General features: G+C 43.1%; 1 protein-coding gene across 2 annotated transcripts in view; it reads left to right on the forward strand.

Moving 5' to 3' along the window:
- The window catches only part of trappc8 (trafficking protein particle complex subunit 8), a 148,333-nt gene extending 122,934 nt beyond the window's left edge, over positions 1–25,399 (forward strand). For both annotated transcript variants that reach the window (XM_043687639.2, XM_043687640.2), the window contains 8 exons: positions 618–714; positions 2,535–2,603; positions 2,720–2,778; positions 6,002–6,178; positions 10,753–10,854; positions 13,376–13,521; positions 16,186–16,275; positions 24,409–25,399. In XM_043687639.2, coding sequence (XP_043543574.1) covers positions 618–714; positions 2,535–2,603; positions 2,720–2,778; positions 6,002–6,178; positions 10,753–10,854; positions 13,376–13,521; positions 16,186–16,275; positions 24,409–24,643 — 975 coding nt within the window. In that variant the 3' untranslated portion in view covers positions 24,644–25,399. The remainder of the gene's footprint in view (positions 1–617; positions 715–2,534; positions 2,604–2,719; positions 2,779–6,001; positions 6,179–10,752; positions 10,855–13,375; positions 13,522–16,185; positions 16,276–24,408) is intronic.
- The last annotated feature ends 772 nt before the right edge of the window (positions 25,400–26,171 follow it).

Below are 26,171 nucleotides of genomic sequence, written 5' to 3' on the forward strand. Positions count from 1 at the left end.
AATTACTTGTTTGGAGTAAAGTTATAAATTACTCTTCACAAAGTATAACGATGTAAATAGATCTGAGAAACCAAATTCATCACCACCACCATCTGCCATGTGCAGCACAAGTATATTTCCATCCCCATTCTTTTCTGAATAAACATGCATTTAACATCAGCTAGGTAAAAACAATGACTGCAGATGCTGGAAACCAGATTCTGGATTAGTGGTGCTGGAAGAGCACAGCAGTTCAGGCAGCATCCAAGGAGCTTCGAAATCGACGTTTCGGGCAAAAGCCCTTCATCAGGAATAAAGCAGCAATTCTCCTACATTCAGAATGAGTTCTCCGCAAAGCATTGTTTGCGCATTCATTGCTCCACCTAGTGGTGGTATTGCCCATAAATACAGACAGCCAAATAAAAACAGGAGCATTTTCTGCACCAACCAGTTTAGCAGACTATTCTAAAGGTGGGGGTGGTGTCCATAAACCTTCTGAACAATTCAAAAAAGTTTTCATGTTGCTCTTAAAAAAAAAAAACTCGCAAAAAGTTGTTAGAGCCGCACTGGCCACGCTGGCATTTTATTTTTCTTCAGGTGGTATGTGTGATGTATTAACAGAAACCTTAATCTTTCAGAGTGAAGCAGGTGTGAGAGAATTCCACATAATCCAGGTGTCCAGTGGTAGTGAACATTGGAAGCTGCAAAAATGTATAAATCCCACTGAAGATAAAGGTTGGCTTGCTCTTTTTCTGTTGTTCTTGTTTGCAATCTAATGTGACAGCAATAAATGTAGATGTCTGATCTCCTTGTACCTATATGTGCTCAAGTTAAAATATCCCATGTATATTGGCGAATGTGCGTAAGGATGGATCAAATTAGAGAGAATGTGCCATGTTTCATTGGGCAATTTTATAAATGTAGAGTCACGGATTATTGTTTAATTATCCTTCAGAAAACAGGTCTTTACACTTCAAAATGTTTATTAAGATTGAGAAGTTGGATATATCCAACTTCTCAATTTAATTTGATGTCTTTAATAAAAGAAAATCTCAAATGCACCATTTTAGCTAAATGTGATGTGCTGCGTATTGGAAAGGCAAATCAGGGCAGGACTTATACCCTTAATCGTAAGGTCTGGGGAGTGTTGCTGAACAAAGAGACCTTGGGGTACAAGTTCACAGTTCCTTGAAAATGGAGTTGCAGGTAGATAGGATAGTGAAGAAGGCATTTGGTATGCTTGCTTTATTGGTCAGTGCATTGAAATAGGAGTTGGGAGATCATTTTGCGACTGTACAGTACATTGGTTAGGCCGCCTTTAGAATGCTGTGCACAATTCTAATCTCCCTGCTAAGAGAAAGGGTTCAGAAAAGATTTACAAGAATATTACCAGGGTTTGGGGGTGTTTGTGCTATAGAGAGGCTGAATAGGCTGGGGTTATTTTCTCTGGAGTATTGGAGGTGGAAGACTGACATTATGGAGATTTATAAAATCATTAGGGTCATGATGGTGTAAATAGTTAAGGCCCTTTCCCCATGAGTGGTGGAGTCCAAACTAGAGGGCATGGGTTTAAGGTGAGCGGGGAAAGATTTGGAAGGAACCTAAGGGGCAATGTTTTCATGCAGAGGGTGGTGCATGTATGGAATGAGCTGCCAGAGGGAGTGGTGGAGGCTGGTACAATTACAACATTTAAAAGGCATGTGGATGGGTATACGAATAGGAAGGGTTTAGTAGGGATATGGGACTAGATTAGGTTAGGATATCTGGTTGGAGCAGACGAGTTGGACTGAAGGGTCTGTTTCTGTGCTCTCCATTTCTGACTCTAACAGGCACATCAATGCAGTTTGGGGAGACTGTGGCATGTTAAATCAGAGGCTCAGGCTGATGCTCTGGGCTTTAAATCCTGCCCAGTTGCTGATACTATTAATCAAATTTCAGTGCAAACTGGGTTATAAAACTACTTTCAGTAATGGTGATTATGAAAAGGGACGAAAGATTGATAATTCCCTTGGAATAAAGGGGTGCATTCTGGTATATTATAAATGGCTCCAAAGATAGTGGATACTGTGGTAATCTTTCAAGAATTCTGCTTCAGGTCAGAGGATTGGAAAACTGCCAATGTAACATCTTTTATTTAAGAAAGAAGGAAGGCAGAAAAAAAACACATAACCAAAGGCCAGTTAGCTGAATGTCTGTCTGTTGTGGAGATATTAGGGTTTTCTATGCAATAGAGCATTCAGAACATGATTAAGCTGACCTCAGCATGGCTACACAGAGGCAATTCTATCTGAGACATTTACTAGAACTCATTGGGTCAGTGACCAGCAATATAGATGAAAGGAAGGAATAGATGTAATATATTTCAAAATTGGATTGTCGTTTGAAAAGGATGGATGTGTAATCTTTGGGGATGAGGTGGGGCAATGCCACTTGGTAAACTGCACCTGCTGGGAGTCCGTGCTGACATGGTGAGCCGAATCACTGCCTCCTGTGCTTTTAAGAATTCCTTTTTACTCTTTTTGTGTAACTCTTCTCTTTGCATTTTTACATATCAGATGCAAAACTTGGAAGTCGGGAGAGGGCAAAACTCTGCTTTCGAGCAACAAGGTGTCAGAATTCAGAAGGTGAGGTCATAAAATCTGGATGTTTGCAGTCAGTAATTTTTTTCTAATAGTTTACCATTTAAAATGGTGACAGCAGTAAAATAAAGATGAATCGTTCAATTTTCTTGCTTTCTTAGCTACCTCATGTACAGAAGGAAAGTATATATTTGCGGATATCGTTCTGGGGAGTGAACAAGTGAGTAAGCTTAACTTCTTAACCACTCAATTTCAGTGCATTTCTTGCAACTGGCTTTCTGCTGTGCTCTTGATTTGCTGGGTTATTTCATTCTTTTGTGACTATTTAACATTGACAATTCTTCTGAAAAGGTGATGATGGAAGCAGTTGAAGCCCTGATTTTTGAGAAAAATTATAACTAGATAACTTCTGTGAGAATCAACCACATAATGTGCTGTGATCTTTAACCTGCAGCAGGCTTTGTTATTCTTTTTGACTTGGATATTGGTACTCTAATTTTCTAACTGGGTCTTGCAGCTCATTGCTGATGGTCTGCAGAGTTTTTAAGCTGAGTGAGTTTCAACAGAATCCAGCAAATGTATTTGGGATGACCCAGAATGCACTAGGTTCCTTGCTGTTATGTTAGCTGGGGTAAGGCGGGGTAATGTGGTCTACATTGTTCTGTTGGGTGTCTTAGTAAAATTCACTGGTTTGCCAGTAATGTTTGTAATTTCTCAATCATCCTAAAAGTTGTTTTCCACTTGTCCTGGTAGAAGTCATAAAGCCACACAACATGGAAACCGACCCTTTGATCCAACTCGTCAATGCTAACCAAGTTTTCCAAAACTAAACTAGTTCCACTTGCCTGCATTTGGCCCATGTCCCGCTAAACCTTTTCTATTTGTGTATCTATCTGATTATCTCTTAAATATTTATAACTGTTCCTGTATCTACTAGTTCCTCTGGCAGTTCATTCCACACGCAAACCACCCTCCGGTCCCTTTTTAATTTTTCTCCCCTCACCTTAAAAATATGCCCCCGATTTTGGACTCCAGCACTGTAGGGAAAAGACCTTTGCTATTCATATGTTCCCCCTCATGATTTTATCAACTCCACCTCCCACGCTGCAGTGGAAAAAAAAAAATCAAGCCTCTCCGTGTAACTCAAACCCTCCAGTCCTGGCAACATCTTGGTAAATATTTTCTGAACCCTCTTCTATTCCTGTAGCAGGGTGACCAAAACTGTACATAGTAATCCAAAAGTGGCCTCACCACCATCCTGTACAACCTCAATATTATGGGCCAACTCTTACACTCAATGGTCTGAGCACTGAAGACGAGTACTAAATGCCTTTGCAACCTCTCTGGAAGATCTTTTCCTGATTGTGCTTCCAAGTGTTGGTTATTCAAAGGCAGAAGATGAAAATGGATTGTCTGAGGTGCTAGAGAGCTCTAACGTGACTGAACCATTTCATAGTGGTGGGAAAGTTCAGCTGTTTTTAGCTTGAAATGAAGACGAAATGCAGTCTCTCACTGGTGATATTTTGACTTTAGATTAGATTAGATTACATTACATTACAGTGTGGAAACAGGCCCTTCGGCCCAACAAGTCCACACCGACCCGCCAAAGCGCAACCCACCCATACCCCTACATTTACCCCTTACCTAACACTACGGGCAATTTAGCATGGCCAATTCACCTAACCTGCACATCTTTGGACTGTGGGAGGAAACCGGAGAACCCGGAGGAAACCCACGCAGACACTGGAAGAACGTGCAAACTCCACACAGTCAGTCGCCTGAGGTGGGAATTGAACCCAAGTCTCTGGCGCTGTGAGGCAGCAGTGCCAACCACTGTGCCACCGTGCCACCCACAAAGTAGAGTATTTGATGTGAACATTCCCTTTTAACAGTTGCTTTTGCAATTAGAATGTAGTAGTGGATGATTCAGCTAATTCTCATGGATTCTGCTAGATTTTGTTGGCTATGTAGCCAACAGGCAATTTGACCCGAAGAATCAGTGCTGGGATTTGTTGAGTTTCATCCTGGCTTTGTTCCTTTTCCACTGTAATCCTCTGTTCCTTTCTCCCTCATATGCTTACCTAGCCTCCCCTTCAGTGCATCTATACTGTCTGCTTTATCCACTTCCTGGTATTGAGAGTTCCACCATTTTTTCTGTGTCAAGGTATGAAGGAAATGAGAGGAACAATGTACAAGTTTGTGAAAAAGCAGAATACCTTTTTCAGCAGGATTCTCTTTGGAGAGCCATTGCAAGCAAGATTGGCTGCATTCTGATCCTGTCACTTTCTTTGATTAATGGCCTCTAGTTTTGCACTTTCCCAAAAATGGGAACATTGTCTGCCCCCTCTGTCAAAACCTTGCACCATTTCCAAAATCTTTAATCTTCCCTCAGTCTTGTTGAAGAGAAAAATATCCACCCTGTTCATCTTTCCTTGATAGGTGCATCCTGACATTTGTTTCTTATTTGTTCATACGATGTGGCATCACTGGCAAGGCTGGCATTTATTGCTGATCCCTAAGCTACAAACTAATCCATGTGATTACCCTTGAACTGAGTGACTTGGTAGGGCCATTTCGGAGGACAGTTAAGAGTAAACCGCATTGCTATTGGTCTGGAGTCACATGTAAGCCAGACCAGGCTAGGATGGAAAATTTCCTTCACTAGAAGGCATTTGTGACATGGTCGCCTTGAGGCTAACTTTTTTTTTAATTCAAGTTTTTTTATTGAATTCAAATCCTACCATCTGACATGGTGAGATTTGAGTCCAGGTCCCCAGTTCTGAAGAAGGGTCACTGGACATGAAACTGCTTTTTGTCCTCAGACGCTGTCAGACCTGACTTTTTCTAGCATTTTGTTTTTGTTTCCTCAGAACATTAGCCTGGGACCCTAAGTGACATCACTTTATCGTAATTGGTGTCACCCTTGCAACTCTTGCGTTATTGTTCACCGTTTTCTTGAAGCAGTGAGAAAGACTACACTTTATAAGCTTATTTCATGTGGGGTGCAAATTGGAATGCTTTACACTTTGCTTGCATAACAAAGTTACTAATAATTCAGTTTTAGGATGTACATTGTAATTATAACAGTCAAGTTCTATACTGGGAGTTCTGATTCAGAATGAGTGAAACTGTTGGACAGGGCGTTAAAATTTACTAAAATACAAGCAAATGTTACAGACACTGAAAATCTAAACAAAAAGTACTGAGAATACTCAGGACTGGCAGCATCTTTGGATAGAGAAGCAATCTGTTTTGAATCACGTCTTGGATTCTTGGAGTCCCGTTATTGTCCTTTTGTTATGAAAAGCTCCAAGTATTTTGTCCTGGAAGCCTTTTGGTTCTTGTAGAAGGTAGTAGTTGAGCACAGGGCAATTGGCAGATTCAAGCTACAAACTAATCCATGTGATTGTATCATTGAGAGTTGGTTTTGCTTTGTGTTACAGATAATCAGTGCAACCACTCCATGTGCAGACTTTTTCTTTCAAAGTTGCTATGCTGCAAGATCTCGGAAGATGATACCACCGACAAGTATGGGGCCAGGGAGACCAAAAACTACTGATCTTGCCAAATTAGTGCAGATGTGTAGTGAGGTGGATCTCAATGTAATAGTATTATGGAAGGTTTGTATACTATTTTAAGCGTTTATGATGATGAGGTGCACATTAAAAGGTCATGCTGATATGGTGTATTTTTGAATAGTTACAGAATTCTTTTGCTTCAGAGAGAATATAAAAAACACTTGGTTTAATCACTTCCTAAATCAGTACAGTGATTTGAAAATGTTCTTGCTTCCCCTGTTATGGTATGTTAAATAATTGAAGTATTACAGAAATTCATAATGTACTCGAGTTGAACCAAAGAAATCAGTGTAAATGTATGGCAGTGAAGACGACCAGTTGGCCCATTGTGGCTGTGCTCAGTGTAGACTCCATTAATGTTTTGTATTAAGATCACAAATTGACTCAACGAGTTGTCCTCTCCAGCCAAATAGCTGTCGTCTTCCTTCCTATTGTCCTAAAAGTATGTGACACTTAGCTTTTCTTCACCATAGTCTTAATCTCATCCTCTTTCACTGAACATCTGATTAGAAATGTTCTCTGGTTGATTGAATTTTCAAGATGCAGTAATTCTCGATGATTACTTGCTGATTTGTTTTGATTTGATTTATTGTAGTCATGTGTACCTAAGTACAGTGCAAAGCTTTGTTTTAAGAGTAGTACAGAGCTGAAAAATGTGTTGCTGGAAAAGTGCAGCAGGTCAGGCAGCATCCAAGGAGCAGGAGAATCAACGTTTCGGGCATAAGCCATATTTGCCTTTGACTTGAGCTTTAAAGTGGGTCTTAACGGTGGAGAAATAAGAATCAAAAGAACTGTGGATGCTGTAAAACAGGAACAAAAGTTTCAGGTGTGATAGAAAGGGATGTAAACTGGGTGGAGGAGTTGCTTTATTGGTAAAGGTGTATCGCTCAGCTGTACTGAGGGAGGACACAGTCCAACCAGGGAAGGGGTTATACTGGACCTGGTTTTTGGGAAATGAGCCTGGCCATGTGAGTGAATATTCAGTGGGGGAGCATTTTGGCATTCGTGACCATAATACCATGGTTTTAAGAAAGGATAGGGATAATGGCAGTCCTAAGGTGAAGATATTAAATTGGGGGAAGGTGAACTACAAAAATATTAAACAGGAAAATTTTGATTGGATGTAGCTGTTTGAGGGTAAATCCACGTTGGACACGTGGGAGTCTTTTCAAACAGCAGTTGATACGAGTTCAGGAGTGGTATTCCTGTGAGAATTGGGGAAAGGTATGGCAAGTTACGTAAACCTTGGATGACCAGGGATGTTATGATCTTGGTCAAAAAGAAAAAGGAACCATCTGTAAGGCCTAGGAGGATGGGAACTGACCAAGCCCTTGAAATATCTAAGGAATTTAACTCTTGAAATATATAAGGAAAGTAGGAAGGAACTTAAGCAAGGAATTAGAAAGGCTAAAGGGGTCATGACAAGTCATTAGCAAAAGGATTAAGGCGAATTCCCAAGGCTTTTTTTACATGTTTTTTAAAAAAAAAAACAAGATTAGCCAAGGGAAAGGTTGGCCCACTCGAGGACAAAGGAGGGAATCTGTGTGTGGAGACAGGAGAGGAAGGTAAGGTCCTAAATGAACACTCAGTATTCACCAAAGAGAAGGAATTGGAGATGCGTGATCTCAGGGAAGGGACTGCCAAATGTTTAAGCCAAGTTGATATTTAAAAGGAAGAGATGTTGTGCGTCTTAAAAAGTATTAAGGTAGATAAATATCTGAATCCTGATAAGATCTGTTCCGTAATGTTAAAGGAGGCAAGAGAACAAATTGCTGGAGCATTGACAGACATCTTTGTATCCTCTTTGGCCACAAATGAGGTCCCAGAGGACTGGAGATTAGCCAATGTTGGCCCATTGTTTAAAAAGGGTAGCAGGAATGATCCAGGTTAATTACAAGCCCATGAACCTCATGTCAGTGGTCATGAAATTATTCGAAAAGATTCTTGAGGACAAGATGTATACGTATTTCGAAGAATCGTTTTGTGCAGGAGAGGTCATGCCTCACTAACTTAATCAAATTGTTTGAGCAAGTGATAAAGATTGAGGGAAAAGTGGTTGATGTTGCCTACATGGATTTCAGTGAAGCCTTTGACAAAGTCCTTCATGGCAAGCTGGTACAAAAGATGAAGTCATGTGGTACCAAGGGTGAGCTGGCAAGCTGGATACAAAATTGGCTTTGTCATAGGAGACAGGGTAACGGTGGAAGGATGTTTTTTGGAACGGAGGGCTGTGACTAGTGGTGATCAGTGCTCAGACCTATTATGGTCTGTATAAATGATTCGGAGGAAAATGTAGCTGGTCTAATTGGTATGTTTGCGGATGATACAAAGATTGGTGGAATTGCAGATAGTGAGGAGGCTTGTCAAAGCATACAGCAGGATATCGATCAGTTGGAGGTGTGGGCAGAAAAATGGCAGATGAGGTTCAATCCAGACAAATGTGAGGTGATGCATTTTGGAAGATCAAGTACAGGTGGAAATTGTTGTGAATGGTAGATCCCTATGTATATAGAGGGATCTGGGTGTGCAGGTCCACAGATCACTGAAGGTGGCAATGCAGGTAGATAAGGGAGTAAAAAAGGCTTTAGCATGCTTGGCTTCTTAGGAAGGGGCATTAAGTATAAGGATAGGCATCCTACGCTGCAGCTTTATAGAACTTTAGGCTACACTTGGATTATTGCATACATTTCTGGTCAACATCAGAAGGATGTGGATGCTTTGGAGAGGGTACAGAAAAGGTTTATCAAGATGTTGCCTGGTATCGGGGATTTTAGCAATGGAAAAAGGTTGGAGAGACTGGGTTTATTTTCATTGAAATGCAGGAGGTTGAGGGGTCACCTGATAAAGTTATAAGAGTGTGAATGGCATGGATAGAGTGGGAAGTATGAGGCTTTTTCCCAAGGTCAATTACTAGGGGACACCGGTTCAAGGTGTGAGGAGGGAAGTTTTGAGATGAGGTACCACACAAAGGGTGGTGAGTGCTTGGAACATACTGCCAGAGCTGGTGTTGGAAGCAGGCAAATAGCATTCAAGAAGCATCTGGACGAATACATGAATAGGATGGGAGTAAAGGAGTACAGATCCTGTAAATGAAGACAATTTTAATATGGAAGGGCAAAATATGTTGGCACAGGCTTGGAGGACCGAAAGACCTGTTGTACTTTTTTTTTTAAGATTAGATTCCCTACAGTATGGAAACAGGCCCTTTTGAACCAAGTCCACACCAACCCTCTAAAGAGTAACCCTTGCAGACCCATTTCCCTACCCTATATTTACCCCCTGACTAATGTATCTAACTAATGTGAATTAGCATAGCCAATTCACCTAACCATACATCTTTGGACTGTGGGAGGAAACCAGAGCACCTGGAGGAAACACAGACACGGGGACAATGTGCAAAATCTACACACAGTTGCCCGAGGTGGGAATCGAAGCTGGGTCCCTGGCGCTGAGAGGCAGCAGTGGTAACCACTGAGCCACCGTGGTTATGATGGGTAATCTCGTTCTGAGGTGTTAAGAGTATATGGTGCGTTGGCTTTCATTGGCTGGGGGATTGGGTTTAGAGCCGTGAAGTTACGTTACAACTCTGTAGAGTCCTGATTAGTCCACACTTGGAATAGTGTTCAATTCTGGTCGCCTCATTGTAGGAAAGATGGGTAAGCTGTACAGAGGATTAACTAGGATGCTGCCTGAACTGGAGGGTATTCTTTATGAAGAAAGGTTGAGGGAGCTAGGGTTTTTCTCATTGAAGTGAAGAAGGATGAAAGGTGACTTGATAGAGGTGTATAAGATGTTGAGAGGCGCCGAGTGGGTAGTCAGAGACTTTTTCCCAGGGCAGAAATGTTTATCACAAGGAGGCATAATTTTAAGTTGATTGGAGGAAAGTTTAGAGGACATGTCAGGGATAAGTTTTTTTTTGAGTGGTGCGTGTGTGGAATGCTCTGCCAACAGTTTTGGTAGAGTCAGATACATAGGGACTTTTAAGCAATTCTTGGATCAGCGCATGGAAGATAGAACAATGAAAGGTATGTAGGTTAGTCTGATCCTAGAGTAACATAAAAGGCTGGCACAATGTCAAGGGCCAAAGGGCCTGGCCTGTACTGTGCTGTACTGTTCTACGTTTGTTGCCATTGGACATTTGCCTGTTAGAAAATAGTGACCGTCTCAGAACAATGCCTCACAAAAATGAGGAAAACTGTAGTACCTGTATTTATTCACAGCCAGTGACTTAGTTTATATAGGTTTACTTGATCTATATGGAAATGGACAAATTTGCTGTGTATATTTAGATCCAGGGCATTGTAGGGGCTGAGGATGAGGTGGTTGTGGAAGCATGTACCTTTGTTAGTGTTTAGGGATCTACTACTTCATTAGCTTTAATGGCCATCTAGGTGCGGAATGTCTGTTTGTGATTAACTGAAAAATTGACCAGCCGTGATTAGGCTCTTTGTGTAAGGAGTAAGGGAGCAGCCAGCTTTATATGCAAACTGGTAGTCTTGTACCTGGTCTACTTTCTGTTAATGCACTATGAGGTAACAGTCTTTCACTGAACAATGGTGGAAGTTTCAGTGAAATATTTGTGGCATAGAAATTTATTTTCCCTTTTCTTGTTACAGGCATATGTTGTTGAGGACAACAAGCAGCTTATATTGGAAGGCCAGCTTCATGTTGCTTTGGAGTCGATTGGAAAAGAAGCCTGTTCGTTGCCTCAAGTACAGGTAATGCCTTTCTGACTTGACAACGCTGTTGTGCTTATGTGACGTCTTACAGCCTAGCTTGATCCAGTTCAGTCCATTTCATTCCATTGTAATCCATTCTGTTAGTGATAATGTTTCTCTATTTTGCTTCTGAAATTGATCTTAATCTAAATATGACTTGTGCTGGTATTTTCCTGGACCTGTGGACTGCAAATATTAAAAATGAACAACACCTTGCAGGTCATCTTAATTTATCCAAACAAAATGTTTTCCAGTCCCCATATTGTAACAACTCCTTGTTTGTATAAAATAATTCCATATGGCTTCTGCCATATATTGACAATTCTTTGTGAAGAATGATATTGTAATATCAGGCCTGTATTTACATTTCAATGAGTTTGAATCTGTCTCCTCTTGGATTTACTTTATATTAATAAGATTAATACAAGTTATTTTGTCTTCGTCACAAATATGTTGTAACGCACAACACTGCCATTTAGCCAATCATGTCTGCAAGTGCTTTCGGAATAAGCAAGTCTTCGTCTTGTAGGGGTCAGCAGGCCCTGGTGCTTTCTCCATGTCATTGCCTGTACCAATTACAAATGTAAGAAACATACAAAACTAGGAGCAAGAGTCAGCTATTCAGCTCTTCAGTCCTGCTCTGTCATTCAGTATGATCTCATCTATCTCACTGCCATATTCCTGCTTTCCCATCATACCTTTTAATATCTAAAAATGTGTCAATCTCTTTCTTGAATGTACTCCATGACCAGCTTTCACCGCCTCCTGTAGAAAAAAATTCCACAGATTGACCACGCTGTGAGTGGGAATGTTTCCTCCTCAGTCCTAAATGGTCTACCCTGTGTCCCCTGGTTCTAGACTCTGCAACCAGGGGAAACATCCTCCCTGCATCTAGTCTGTCCAGTCCGGTTGGAATTTTATACATTTCAATCCGATCCTTTCTGTCAGTCTAAACGCCAATGAATACAGGTCCAGTCGAACTAAAGTCTGCTCATAGGACAGTCCTACCATCTCTGGTATCAGCCCAATGAACCTCTGCACTCCCTCTGTGGTAAGTGCATCCTTTCTTAGATAAGGAGACCAAAACTGCAGACTGTACTCCGGTGCGGTCTCACCAATATCTACTGAATTCACATCATGTCATTGTGTTCATGTAAAGTGAAAGGTGGGACCAACAAATGAAAAGATCTCTGGATGTCAAGGGATGTATAGGATCGAAGAGATGAGAGAGAAAAAGAAACTTATTGTAGAAACTGAAGGCTGAAAACAGTAGATGCCTTAGTATAGCAAATTCAGGGGATTACTCAAACTTAGGAGAGCAAAGATGGGAAATTAGAAAAAATACTGCAGGTAACATCAAGAAAAATCTAAAGGTGTTTTACAAGTATACAGAGGAACCTTGATTATCTGGCATTTGATCATGTGAATATCAGATTATCCAGCAAAATCGCAAGGTCTCAATGCTTGTCTAAACTGTTATCTGGCATTCAATGCGGAATTCACTAACTAAACAAAAATGCTTCCCGTCCATGTCCTTCAGATAATCAAGGTTCCTCTATTAGAGGCAAACTAAGAACTAGGGAAAGAGTAGAACCACTAGGGACCCAAATGGCAATCTGTGTGGAGCTGGAAGATGTGGCTGGAAGGTGTGACGTTTTAAGTGAATGCTTTGCATCTATATTTTCTGTGGAGAAAGATCTTGAAATCAGGGAGGGAAACTGCAATGTATTTGAATAAATTCGCATTAAGAGAGAGGAATTATTGGTTTTAGGAGGCTTAAAAATGGATAAATCAAAGGCCCATGTACAATATATCTAAGGCTGTTGTGGGAGGTAAGGAGGGAAATTCCAGGGACTTGAACCTGAGTTTTTCAGTCATCCCTGGCCATTGGACAACAGCCAATAATAATGATATGAGAAGAGGCATCTTTAAGGCGTGAGTTTTTTTTTTCCATTCATGGAACATGGGTGTCACTGTCTAGACCAGCATTTATTGACTATCTCTAGTGCCCTAGAGAAAGTGGTGGTGAGTCACTGCCTTGGACCACTGCAGTCCATGTGCATTAGAATCTGGAATGCACTACCTAAATGAGTATGTGACTGGAGCTGATCTGATTCTGTAACTGTTTCTAGTAAAGATTAGAGTGACACTGGAAATGCACAGCAGGTCAGGCAGCATCCAAGGAGCAGGAAATTCGACGTTTCGGGCAGGAGCCCTTCATCAGGAATTCCTAATGATCATGATTCCTGATGGGCTCCTGCCCGAAACGTCGAATTTCCTGCTCCTGGGATGCTCCCTGACCTGTGCTTTTCCAGGACCACTCTAATCTAGACTCTAATCTCCAGCATCTGCAGTCCTCACTTTCACCTAACTGTTTCCAGTAACCATGCATTTAAAGGCATTGTATGAACTGCAGACATTTTCTGACCCTTGAGCAACGATTGCTATTGTGTTCAGTTTTGGGAAGAAATAAGTTATCTAGTTTGCATTTTTATTTTGGTCCCTATCTTGCATATTCCAGGAAGCACAGGAAATGGTTCTGTTGAAATTTGTGCGACCTGAACAGCCACAGCAACCTGCAAGACCGAGTATGGAACAGCTTTCCCACCTTATTAAGATCAGCTTGCATTACCCTGAATACTACGACCATCCCTTTCATCAAAAGAGGTTTGTAATTTGCTTTTTAAACATGTCTAATTGGAAATGTCTTGGCATGGAATTAACTATGCTTAAATATGCTTGAAGGGAAAGAATTAATTATATACTTCTATACTGAACATCATGGTAGATTGCGAATGTAAGATTGAAGGATTATTCCTCACAATAGCATACCAGTGTCATTTTCAGTTTCTTGAGTGAAACTTCTGTATTTTATGCACTATTGGGTTTTATGCTCCAACAGCATTATGCCAGGACCATCTTGGAGAGGAGTGTTAACTTTTAGCTAATTTCCAAACCAGCAGCCTCTTTTCACCCTGTCTGACCTGCTCCCTTTAGTCGCACATTGCCATGATCTCATGTGCCTATATTTTGTCGCTGAGCTTGATGCTATCTGATCAGCTGCTTCTGAAATCTCCATAAGACTCTGGTGCGGCCGCATCTGGAGTATTGTGTGCAGTTTTGGCCGCCATACTATAGGAAGGATGTGGATGCACTGGAACGGGTGCAGAGGAGGTTTACCAGGATCTTGCCTGGTATGGTAGGAAGATCGTATGAGGAAAGGCTGAGGCACTTGGGGCTGTTTCATTGGAGAAAAGAAGGTTTAGGGGTGACTTGATAGAGGTGTACAAGATGATAAGGGGTATAGATAGGGTTGACCATGAGAACCTTTTTCCACGTATGGAGTCAGCTATTACGAGGGGGCATAGCTTTAAATTAAGGGGTTGTAGGTATAGGACAGATGTTAGGGGTAGGTTCTTTACTCAGCAAGTCGTGAGTTCATGGAATGCCCTGCCAGTAGCAGTGGTGGACTCTCCCTCTTTATGGGCATTTAAACGGGCATTGGATAGGCATATGGAGGATAGTGGGCTAGTGTAGGTTAGGTGGGCTTGGATCGGCACAACATCGAGGGCCAAAGGGCCTGTACTGCGCTGTATTTTTCTATGTTCTATCCCTTCCCACCAAGCCTCTTTACAGATTCCCACTTGCCCCTGTCTCTCTTCTATATCTCACCTCCAAGTTTATCTTGACATTAAACCCACCCTGGTAAACTACTGACCATGTGACCCCTGACACTCATGGTTGCTGATATTTTAAATGGTTCAGTAGCCTTGGGTAGCATTCTCTTCCTCAGGATATCTCTTAACATTGCATTCTGTCTTCCTCTTCTCTTGCCAAACGAGCCCCACCTCCAATCTCCCTTTGCTTTTCATAGTCCCTGAGCATGTTGTCATGTCCCAGTTCTGTTTTTCAAATTCAGTGCTGGCCTTTTATGTTTCCACTTCTACCAGAGCACTGAAACATTAGTGTTTCCAGTGGCATACCTGTGAACACCGTGCACTATCTTTTTCTGTCCTTCTTGATTTGTATCTCTTCACATGGGCACTTACGCCATCCTCCTCCAGTGTCACTACTCCTCTGATCTTGATTATGCCCACTCTTACTGATCTAACTATGAAAAGGTATCAGCAATAACTTGTTTTATCTACCTCGTCCAACACCCAACCTTTAACTCTAGATCTGGATCTGTCCTTGGCTGTGATCTTTACTTCACTTACAGCTGTTGCTTGGTAACCTAATTAACAAAGGTAAGGCCAAGTTACTGCAACCCTGCAACTCCCTGACATCTCTGCAGTCCTCTGATTCTAGCCTCTGTGCACTTCCAGCTTTAATTACTCCAGCATTGGAGACTCCGGCCTTCAGTTGCTGTAGTTACAACTCCAGTCTTCTCCACCTCTCTAAAGTACCTACCTCCTCCAATCAAATCTTTCGTCTCCTAACATGTTGGGTGAATTAATTTCATACTTTGTTTCATAATATTCCTATGAAATGCTTTGGGCCCTCTTGCCACGCCAAAGGCACTATAAATTTTTGCTATAGGCTGATCTGCCTCCTCCACTCCTTAGATCTGACATAGCACTTCTTTCAGTCCTAAATGTCCCACAGTTTCTTCCACCTAAAGATGAGGAAGACTTAAAGCATTTTATTCTGAGATATTTTACCCGTACTCTTCTGATCCCCCTCATGCTCATCAGTTTACACGATCCAAGACTTGTGATCATGTTTAAATCACTTTGAGCCCTTCCTCTCCCTCATGCTAATGTTCTGAAACGCTACCTAATGGTATTATTGTTAGACTATTAATCCAGACAGCCAGATAATGTTATGGGGACCCAGGTTCAAGCCTCTGCCTTGGCAGGTGGTGGAATTTGAATTCGATAAAAGGCTGGAATTAACGTCTAAATGATTGTCGTCAGGAAAAACCCATCTGGTTCACTTGTTTCCTTCAAAGAAGGAAACCGCCATCCTTACCCGGTCTGGCCAGTGACTCCCACATCCAATGCATGACTTTTTTTTAAAAAAAATTGTTCAGCTCCAAATCTGGCCTAATCTTCTGTAAGTCTCTCCGTTCACATTCCTAATTTGTGATTGAACTCTGTGACCTGGAATTTCTTAGCTTTGTTTCTCTGTTGTGGTCCTTTTTAAATTGTCTTTTAAAATCAGTGTCTTTGAAGTGAAGTTGAGAAACTCAGTTGAGAAACATTAGAATTCTAGTATATGAGCTTCGTATTACGTTAAAGTTCCATTTTTGTGCTCGAAATATGTATATTTGTAGGTGCTGGGAATCCATTAACACATTTTTGTGATTTCATATTTTTCTCTGACCTGCAGTTTATGTTTAGTACCAGTTACTCTCGTTCTCTTTAACTGCTGTCAGATTGAAGTGGACATTATCATTGATCTTCGACACAAGGCCACAAGGTAAGACCATTTCTAAAACTTCTATGTTTCATTTTCAAACTGCTAATTCTAAATTAACTTAGGTATGCTTTGTTTTTGTTACTTCAGTGATTATTTTACTGGAATAAAGGCAAAATACTTCAGGTGCTAGAAATCTGAAATAAACATAGACAAAGCTGAATAAGCCAGTGGGTTTGGGAGCGTCCGTGGACCGAGAAACCATTAATGTTTTGAGTCCAGTATGAACATATGAAAGAGGAGTCATTCCAGAATTGAAATGTTAACCCTGATTCTTTAGCTACGGATCCTGCCAGAATTCAGAAATTCTGAATTTCTCCAGGGGCATGGATTGCAAGGAATGTGAATTCTGTTCTGTATAATCAAGTCTCATCATCTTATCAGACTGCTGTCTCATTATAAACCAAGCCAACTGGTGGTGGTTTAACCTGGGGCCACCATCCCTCAGATGAGGGGAGAGGTTGAGAAGAAGAGTCCTACATGGCAAACTCGGGCAGTGCACGAATTGAACCCTCACTTGTCAGTGTCACTGCTTCGCAAACCAACAATCCAGTCAAGTGAGCTAAACCAACCCCCTTTTGTATAATGTTGGAGTAATAATCTGGAGTTAGGAAGCTCCATCAGTAACGGTGATACTGCAGTTGGTTGGATTGGCATTAAAACCCAACTGGGTCACTAATGTCTCTTGGAGAAGAAAACTTTTATTCTGTGTTGAAACCTGTTTTTTAATTAAGAAATCTCTTTAATATGCTTCCATGTATTGCATGTGTTTTTCATTGCTGATGTGCATTCAGTGGCAACCTTCAAGTTTTAAGCAATTAAACCTGGCATTCATTGAAGCACTGAGTTCAAAAACTAACTGAGTTTTGCAAGTAAAAAGAGAAATTGCTGGAAAAACTCATCACGTCTGAAGCATCTTTGGAGAGAAAGCAGAGTTAAGTGTCCAGTGACTACTCTTCAAAACCGGTTTTACCTGGGAGAAGGTTGGTGTAGACCCTGGAAGAAAGTTAGGCACGGTGACTCAGTGGTTAGCACTGCCACCTCACAGCGTCACAGACCCGGGTCCGATTCAAGCCTTGGGAACATGTCTATCTGTGTGGAGTTTGCACAGTCCCCTGTGTCTGCATGGGTTTCCTTCCACAGTCTAAAGATGTACAGTTAAGTGGATTGGTGATGCTGAATTGCCATGGTGTTTGGGGATGTACAGCCTATGTGTATCAGCCATGGGAAATACAGGGTTACAAGGATAGGGTAGGGGGTGGGTCTGGATGGGATGCTCTTTGAAGGTTACTGTGGACTCGATGGGCCAAATGGCCTGCTTCCACAGTGTAGGGATTCTAGACCAATGTCAGCCTGGGAGAATGAATAGCTGCTAATGGGGACTGTTAGTGACTGCCAGTTTTGGATTGTTTGTGGTAGCAGGCCATGTGATGACAAGAGACAAGGCTTGGTGTGTGCAGGTTGGAGTAAGGAAATGGGTGAAGGTGCTCAGGCCCTACAATTATTGAACTCGGTATAGAGTTCAGAAGATTGTAATCTTCCCAAGCAGACTGAGAGGTTATTCCTCCAGTTTGTATTGAGCTTTGTTGGAGTGCTGTCGGAAGCCAGAGACGCACACGTTAGCCAGGCAATGAAGTGGTGTGTTGAAAAGGCAAGCAACCAGCGTCTGTCATTTTTGCAGACAGAACATGGGTCGCAAAGCAGTCGTCCAGTCTGCGCTCTGCTCCTCCAATGTAGAGGAGAGCACAGACCACAAGATTTGTCCGAGTGCACTCTGAATGCTGTTCCAGTGTTGGACAACAGTCCATCATAAATAAGCCTCCGGACAGCTGGCAGTTCCACTCAGTTATTCGAGGCTTTATCATCCATGATGCTATGCCTCATTATGCATGCACAGAATCATTATAATGCAGGAAGGGCCATTCAGCCAATCCAGTCTGTGCCAGCTCTCCAAATGAGCATTTCACCTATTTATCCTTTTCAGATAATGGTCTATTTCCCTTTTGAAAGCCTTGATTGAACCTGCCTGTCCTTACACTCAGGAAGTGGGTTCCTGATCTGAGCCACCCACTGCATGAAAATGGTTTCCTGTTCTCTCTTTCTTGAACTGGAGCAGGTTCTGCTGAGTTATGCTGTCCAGAACCCTCATGATTTTGAATACTTTTATCAAATCTTCTTGGAATCCCTAGTATGGAAACAGGCCCTTTGGCCCAACAAGTCCACACCAACCCTCTGAAGAGTATGCCAACCAAACCCAATCCCCATTACTTGACATTTACCCCTAATTAATGCACCTAACCTACACATCCCTGAACATTATGGGCAATTTAGTATGGCCAATTCACCTAACCTGCACGTCTTTGAACTGTGGGAGGAAACTGGAGCACCCGGAGGAAACCCACGCAGACACAGGAAGAATGTGCAAACTCCACACAAACAGTCACCCAAGATTAGATTAGATTTAGATTACATTACAGTGTGGAAACAGGCCCTTTGGCCCAACAAGTCCACACCGACCCGCCGAAGCGCAACTCACCCATACCCCTACATTTACCCCTTACCTAATACTACGGGCAATTTTAGAATGGCCAGTTAACCTGACCTGCTCATCTTTGGACTGTGGGAGGAAACCGGAGCACCCGGAGGAAACCCACACAGACACTGGGAGAACGTGCAAACTCCACACAGTCAGTCGCCTGAGGCGAGAATTGAACCTGGGTCTCCGGCGCTGTGAGGCAGCAGTGCTAACCACTGACCTACCATGCTGCCCCAAAATGGTTCCTAAGACTCCCTTTCTTTTGCCCTCTCACCTCTGCCTCGCTGACCACCCCCCTTTCGGAGGAGTCCTGTCTGAAACATGAGCCGCCACTCTCCACAGACAGGGCTCCTCCGTCTCACTCTACCCTATGTACCCTTACCCCGCACCCTACCTCACGCCAGCCTTCCTAATTCTAACTCCCTGACTACTCCCCGCTAACCCCTTCTCCTTCTAAGCGCCCTCTATCTCCCCTTTGGCTCTGCCTTGCCTCGAACTTGTCACTGACTGGGGTAGATTGCAGGTAAGATCTGACCAACTCCTTCCTAAGGAGAACAGTCTTAACTCTCCAGAGTTTTCACATCCTTCCTAAATGGTAGTAGCCAAAGCTAGACACCGAGTCAAAATTAGTAATTTCTGCAAGTGCATCAAAACTCTGTGCTCTTCTACTGCGTGCCCCTATGAGGAAAGTGTAAGGAATATGTGCTTTCTGAACTGTTCTTGAGTGGTCCTGTGACCTTCAATGACAAATATGCATGTGTATGCCAGGTCACTTTATTGCATATTGATGACTATTGAAGTGCTGCCTGACTCCCTTAAGCTTGGCTATGAATAGTCTGAAGCTTTCATCTTTGTCTGTTTTCATACATTAGTTGGATGTAACTTTTTTTAAAAAGCTAAATTCTGAAAGCACTAAGGTCTGGCAGCAGCCGTAGAGAGAATAGCAGTTAGTGTTTCGGGTCAATGGCCTTTCAGTGGAAAGGGAACAAGTGATTTAAGCAGCTGAAAGTGTGGGAGAACAGACGTGGGAAGATCTATGATTGAGTGGAAGCAGAACAGATCGAATGACAAGTTGGTGGAGATCAAAGGGAAATAACATTTAAACTTTTAAATTGGAAATATTTCATCAGGAGTATGTACATCAGTGATATCAGTACATGCATTTGCCAACTCTTTGTCATCATTGTTATGCAGTACTGATGTCAGTTTATGTGGGAGTAGTACTTCACACTTGTCTATGTTAATGTCACCTTGCTGTTCCGAGATATTTAGCAATTGGCTTCTTTGGTTTTTCCAAACTGCCTTTTTCTATTTTCAGTCTGCATGGAAATTTAAGTATTTTGCTATGCACTTCTAAATCCTGGTTATTCGTGTGAAATAGTTAAGTTCCTGGAACAAGATGCATTCCTCTTCAGCTTCAGACTTTGGGATCTCCTGAGGCAATGAAAGGTGGCCGAGAAATCAGCATTTCTCTTTCTACCTATTTATTTGGCATTTTCTAAAATCTAATTTCCCTGAAGCTTAAACAGATGTTGTCAGATATTTTTGCAAGGCAAGTGTGTCCATTCCCAAATTTGACTTCATCAGAAAAATTATTAGCAGCTTCTCTGAATCTCTTTCTGAATCGTTATTGTTCATTGCCTGCAGCTTTATCACAGTCAGTCCTTGCTAATGGGTCACATGTTACCTTATTGAAAGTAGATACCATGTTGGTGTGTTAGAGTCATAGAGATGTACAGCATGGAAACAGACCCTTCGGTCCAACCTGTTCATGCCGACCAGATATCCCAACCCAATCTAGTCCCACCTGCCAGCACCCGGCCCATATCCTTCCAAACCCTTCCTATTCATATACCCATCCAAATGCCTCTTAAATGTTGCAATTGTACCAGCCTCCACCACATCCTCTGGCAGCTCATTCCATACACGTACCACCCTCTGCGTGAAAATGTTGCCCCTTAGGTCTCTTTTATATCTTTCCCCTCACCCTAAACCTATGCCCTCTAGTTCTAGACTCCCCGACCCCAGGGAAAAGACTTTGTCTATTTATCCTATTTGTGCCCCTCATAATTTTGTAAACCTCTATAAGGTCACCCCTCAGCCTCCGACGCTCCAGGGAAAACAGCCCCAGCCTGTTCAGCCTCTCCCTAAAGCTCAAATCCTCCAACCCTGGCAACATCCTTGTAAAGGAGAAAGTGAGGACTGCAGATGCTGGAGATCAGAGCTGAAAATGTGTTGCTGGAAAAGTGCAGCAGGTCAGGCAGCATCCAAGGAACAGGGGAATCGACGTTTCGGGTATAAGCCCTTCTTCAGGAATGAGGAAAGTGGGTCCAGCAGGCTAAGATAAAAGATAGGGAGGAGGGACTTGGGGGAGGTGCGTTGGAAATGCGATAGGTGGAAGGAGGTCAAGGTGAGGGTGATAGGCCAGAGTGGGATGGGGGCGGAGAGGTCAGGAAGAAGATTGCAGGTTAGGAAGGCGGAGGGAAATATATCCCTGGTGGTGGGGTCCGTTTGGAGGTGGCGGAAATGACGGCGGATGATAAGCTGTATATGGAGGTTGATGGGCTGGTAGGTGAGGACCAGTGGGGTTCTGTCCTGGTGGCGGTTGGAAGGGCGGGGCTCAAGGGCGCAGATGCGGTGGAGACGAAGGAATTGGGAATATGGGATGGCGTTTTTACAGGGGGCAGGGTGGGAGGAGATGTAGTCTAGGTAGCTGTGGGAGTCGGTCGGTTTATAGTAAATGTCCGTGTTGATTCGGTCGCCCGAGATAGAAATGGAAAGGTCTAGGAAGGGGAGGGAGGAGTCTGAGACTGTCCAGGTGAATTTGAGGTCGGGGTGGAAGGTGTTGGTAAAGTGGATGAACTGTTCAACCTCCTCGTGGGAGCACGAGGCAGCGCCAATACAGTCATCGATGTAGCGGAGGAAAAGGTGGGGGGTGGTGCCAGTGTAGCTGCGGAAGATGGACTGTACCACATAGCCTACGAAGAGGCAGACATAGCTGGGGCTCATGCGGGTGCCCATGGCTACTCCTTTCGTTTGGAGGAAGTGGGAGGATTGGAAAGAGAAGTTGTTCAGGGTGAGGACCAGTTCAGTCAGTCGAAGGAGGGTGTCAGTTGAAGGGTACTGGTTAGTACGGCGGGAAAGGAAGAAGCGGAGGGCTTTGAGTCCTTCGTGATGGGGGATGGAGGTGTACAGGGACTAGATGTCCATGGTGAAAATAAGGCGTTGGGGACCGGGGAAGTGAAGGAGATGGAGGGCGTGGGTCGTGTCCCGAACGTAGGTGGGGAGTTCTTGGACTAAGGGGGACAGGACCGTGTCGAGGTATGCAGAGATGAGTTCAGTGGGGCAGGAGCAGGCTGAGACAATGGGTCGGCCGGGGCAGTCAGGTTTGTGGATTTTGGGCAGGAGGTAGAAGCGGGAGGTGCGGGGTTGTGGGTCTATGAGGTTGGAGGCGGTGGATGGGAGATCCCCTGAGGCAATGAGGTTATGGATGGTCTGGGAGATGATGGTTTGGTGGTGGGAGGTGGGTTCATGGTCACACACATCATTTATTGCATCCGCTGCACCCGATGTGGCCTCCTCTATATTGGGGAGACAGGCCGCCTACTTGCGGAACATTTCAGAGAACACCTCTGGGACACCCGGACCAACCAACCCAACCTCCCTGTGTCTCAACACTTCAACTCCCCCTCCCGCTCCACCAAGGACATGCAGGTCCTTGGACTCCTCCATCGCCAGACCATAGCAACACGACGGTTGGAGGAAGAGCGCCTCATCTTCCGCCTAGGAACCCTCCAACCACAAGGGATGAACTCAGATTTCTCCAGTTTCCTCATTTCCCCTCCCCCCCCCCCCCCCCCCACCTTGTCTCAGTCAAATCCCTCGAACTCAGCACCACCTTCCTAACCTGCAATCATCTTCTTGATCTCTCCGCCCCCACCCCACTCTGGCCCATCACCCTCACCTTGACCTCCTTCCACCTATCGCATTTCCCCTCCCCCAAGTCCCTCCTCCCTACCTTTTATCTTAGCCTGCTGGACACACTTTCCTCATCCCTGAAGAAGGGCTTCTGCCCGAAATGTCGATTCTCCTTTTCCCTGGATGCTGCCTGCCCTGCTGCGCTTTTCCAGCAACACATTTTCAGCCAACAGCCTTGTAAATCTTTTCTGAACCTTTTCAAGTTTCACAACATCTTTCCAATTGAAAGGAGACCAGAATTGCACGCAATATTCCAACAGTGGCCTAACCAATGTCCTGTACAGCCGCAACATGACCTCCCAACTCCTGTACTCAATACTCTGACCAATAAAGGAAAGCATACCAAACGCCGCCTTCACTATCCTATCTACCTGCAACTCCACTTTCAAGGAATTATGAACCTGCACTCCAAGGTCTCTTTGTTCAGCAACATTCCCTAGGACCTTACCATTAAGTGTATAAGTCCTGCTAAGGTTTGCTTTCCCAAAATGCAGCACCTCACATTTATCGGAATTAAACTCCATCTGCCACTTCTCAGCCTATTGGCCCATCTGGTCCAAATCCTGTTGTAATCTGAGGTAACCCTCTTCGCTGTCCACTACACCTCCAATTTTGGTGTCAACTGCAAACTTACTAACTGTACCTCTTATGCTCGCATCCAAATCATTTATGTAAATGACAAAAAGTAGAGGGCCCAGCACCTTGTGCTCTCAGCATAAAAGTACTTTTTTTTTTCCTGAATAGAGTTTTATCCCTGCAGATCATTTATTTTGCACTGGGTGAATCTGTATTTAGTGCAAAGTTTTTTAAAAAAAAAATTAGACTGATAGTTAAATTACGAATAAAATTGCAGTTGGGTTGCTCCAGTATGTTTTATCCAAAATTAATGGTGTTCATCGCCATTTGTTGAGAGTACAGAGTTAACACCTCCCCATTCGTGTTTTTGGCCCTCACCTTTTCCTTGTCATCTTTGAATCTCTACATATCCATCTGCATCATGGAAGACCCCTCTGTTTCTCCTTTGAGCAGAGGCACAAGCAGTTCCTCATCTACTGCTAACACTTTAAACCACATGGTTAAAGCTCTCCTCATATTAACCAGATTCCCCTCCAGGTCAGGTGTTTTACTATTGAAACCTGTATGGGTTATTTAGATTAGATTACAGTGTGGAAACAGACCCTTCGGCCCAACAAGTCCACACCGACCCGCAAAGCGAAACCCACCCATACACCTACATTTACCCCTTACCTAACACTACGGGCAATTTAGCATGGCCAATTCACCTGACCCTGCACATCTTTGGACTGTGGGAGGAAACCGGAGCACTCGGAGGAAACCCACGCAGACACGGGGAGAACGTGCAAACTCCACACAGTCAGTCGCCTGAGGCGGGAATTGAACCCGGGTCTCTGGCGCTGTGAGGCAGCAGTGCTAACCACTGTGCCACCGTGCCGCCCACCGTGCTCTGCCTGCCATTTTATGTGATGAGTGCAGCATTGTTCTTGCACTCCTTCCAGACATCTATCTCACATCTTTCTTTCCACTTAGTTTAGGAACAGGAATAACTCAAATGATTAGCAGATGAGATGTTAGCTGATCTGTGAATGTTTTCTTTCTCCTAGTCCAGAAATGTTGGAGGTCCATGGTTCATTCACTTGGCTTGGACAGACCCAGTACAAAATTCAGCTGAAGGGCCAGGAGGTTTACACTGTTCCATTGAAGGCTTGTTTTGTTCACGCTGGTGTATATAATCTTGGGACGCCCAGAGTCTTCGCCAGGCTTGCCGACCAGAATGTGCAGTGTGAAACCAGCCAACAGAACTCCACACCGGCCTTGATAATTATCAACAATATCTGAGGAACTGGCAGCACCTCATGTCCCTATCACCGTCAATCTCAGAAGGAATCATATGTACTGATTGCTTTCTTTTGTAGCTATTGTTGAAATTTCTTGCAGTTATACCCTGCACCCACCACAAATACAGAACTAGTATCTCAAAACTGTACAGAACAAATGGGTGGGGTGGGGGGTGGTTGAGGACTAAACCAGACCTAAAATTATTTTGTCTTTCACAATAAAAGGAATTCTGAACTTGATGTGCATATGTAAGATGATTTTTGAATATATTTATCATTCATCTCTGCTTAGACCTTTTTTAATGCAAATGTTGAATATAGGTGTGCAGGTTGGGCCATCTGTTAATGATGCAGTTTAAAACTGCTGTTACCTTTTCCAGCACATGGTTTGAATATCTGCAGTTGTCTGAAGGATATCGGTTGTAACTTTGGCTTTTTCTTTCTTCGGCCTTCATTTCTTACTAAATCAAAAGACCAGTGATCACTAACTGTGTAGTCTGTGGGAAAAGAGCATTAATGCATGAGCTAACTCCTCATTGGTAATTGTGCGAAAGCAGATCGTTTATGTTCACCCCTTTTAAGGTGTAAAATTAAACATTGCTTACACGAAATATTCCAATGCCCTATTGTTTTACATACTCATTTGTTTCCTCAATATTATCTCAGGTTTAGAAGATGGCGCTGAATAATGAAGCATACCTATTTTTGGTTTGATTGAATTCAATCCAATGTTTATTTCACAGCCACAGGGTTTTGAGTTGGACCCAGCTAGCTACATTATGATGGAACTTTGCAAATTTAATGTTATTTAATGTATCGACAGAATTAAAATGAACACAAATGTCTTTTCAAGAAATGATGTATTATATTTATAGCTAATGTCTGTAAATAGAATAAAACATAACCCATATATAATTGAGTTGTTTCTGTCTGTCACATGGAAGTGTTTTTTTTTCAAGTTTATTCATGGTGTATGTACCACTGGCTGGGACAGCATTTAATGTCCAGTTGTCCTTGAGAAGATGGTGGTGAACTGCCTTTTTGAATCACTTCGTGTGCTGTAGGTAAACCCAAAATGCCACCGGGGAGGGAGTTCCAAACTCTTTGACCCAGCAGCACTGAAGAAATAGTGATCTATTTCCAAGTCAGGAAATCCAAATGCCTTGAATGGAAGCTCTGCTTGATAATGGTCTTCCCATGTATCAGCTGCCCTCAGTAGTAGTTACCTTGAGGTTAGAAGTTACTATTTACCAAGCTGCAGTGTATCTTGTAATAAGTGACGGAGCTTGTGGATTGGTGGCATGGGCTGACTTGTCTTGGAATGTTTCAAACTGTTTTAGTATTTTTGGAGCTGCACTCTTTCTAGCAAGAAGAGAGTATTCCATCACACTCCTGACTTGTGCCTTGTACAGGCTGAGAGATACAGGAGGTGAGTTACTCACTGCAAATTTCCTAGCCTGTAACTTGCTGTAGCAAGTGCATTAATATATATAAATGGCTAATCCAATATCTGGTCAATGCTAACCCCA

The sequence above is a fragment of the Chiloscyllium plagiosum genome, unplaced genomic scaffold, assembly GCF_037043375.1.
Source record: "Chiloscyllium plagiosum isolate Xiang-an unplaced genomic scaffold, Cpla_swu_hap1 HiC_scaffold_4, whole genome shotgun sequence".
Classification (NCBI taxonomy): domain Eukaryota; kingdom Metazoa; phylum Chordata; class Chondrichthyes; order Orectolobiformes; family Hemiscylliidae; genus Chiloscyllium; species Chiloscyllium plagiosum.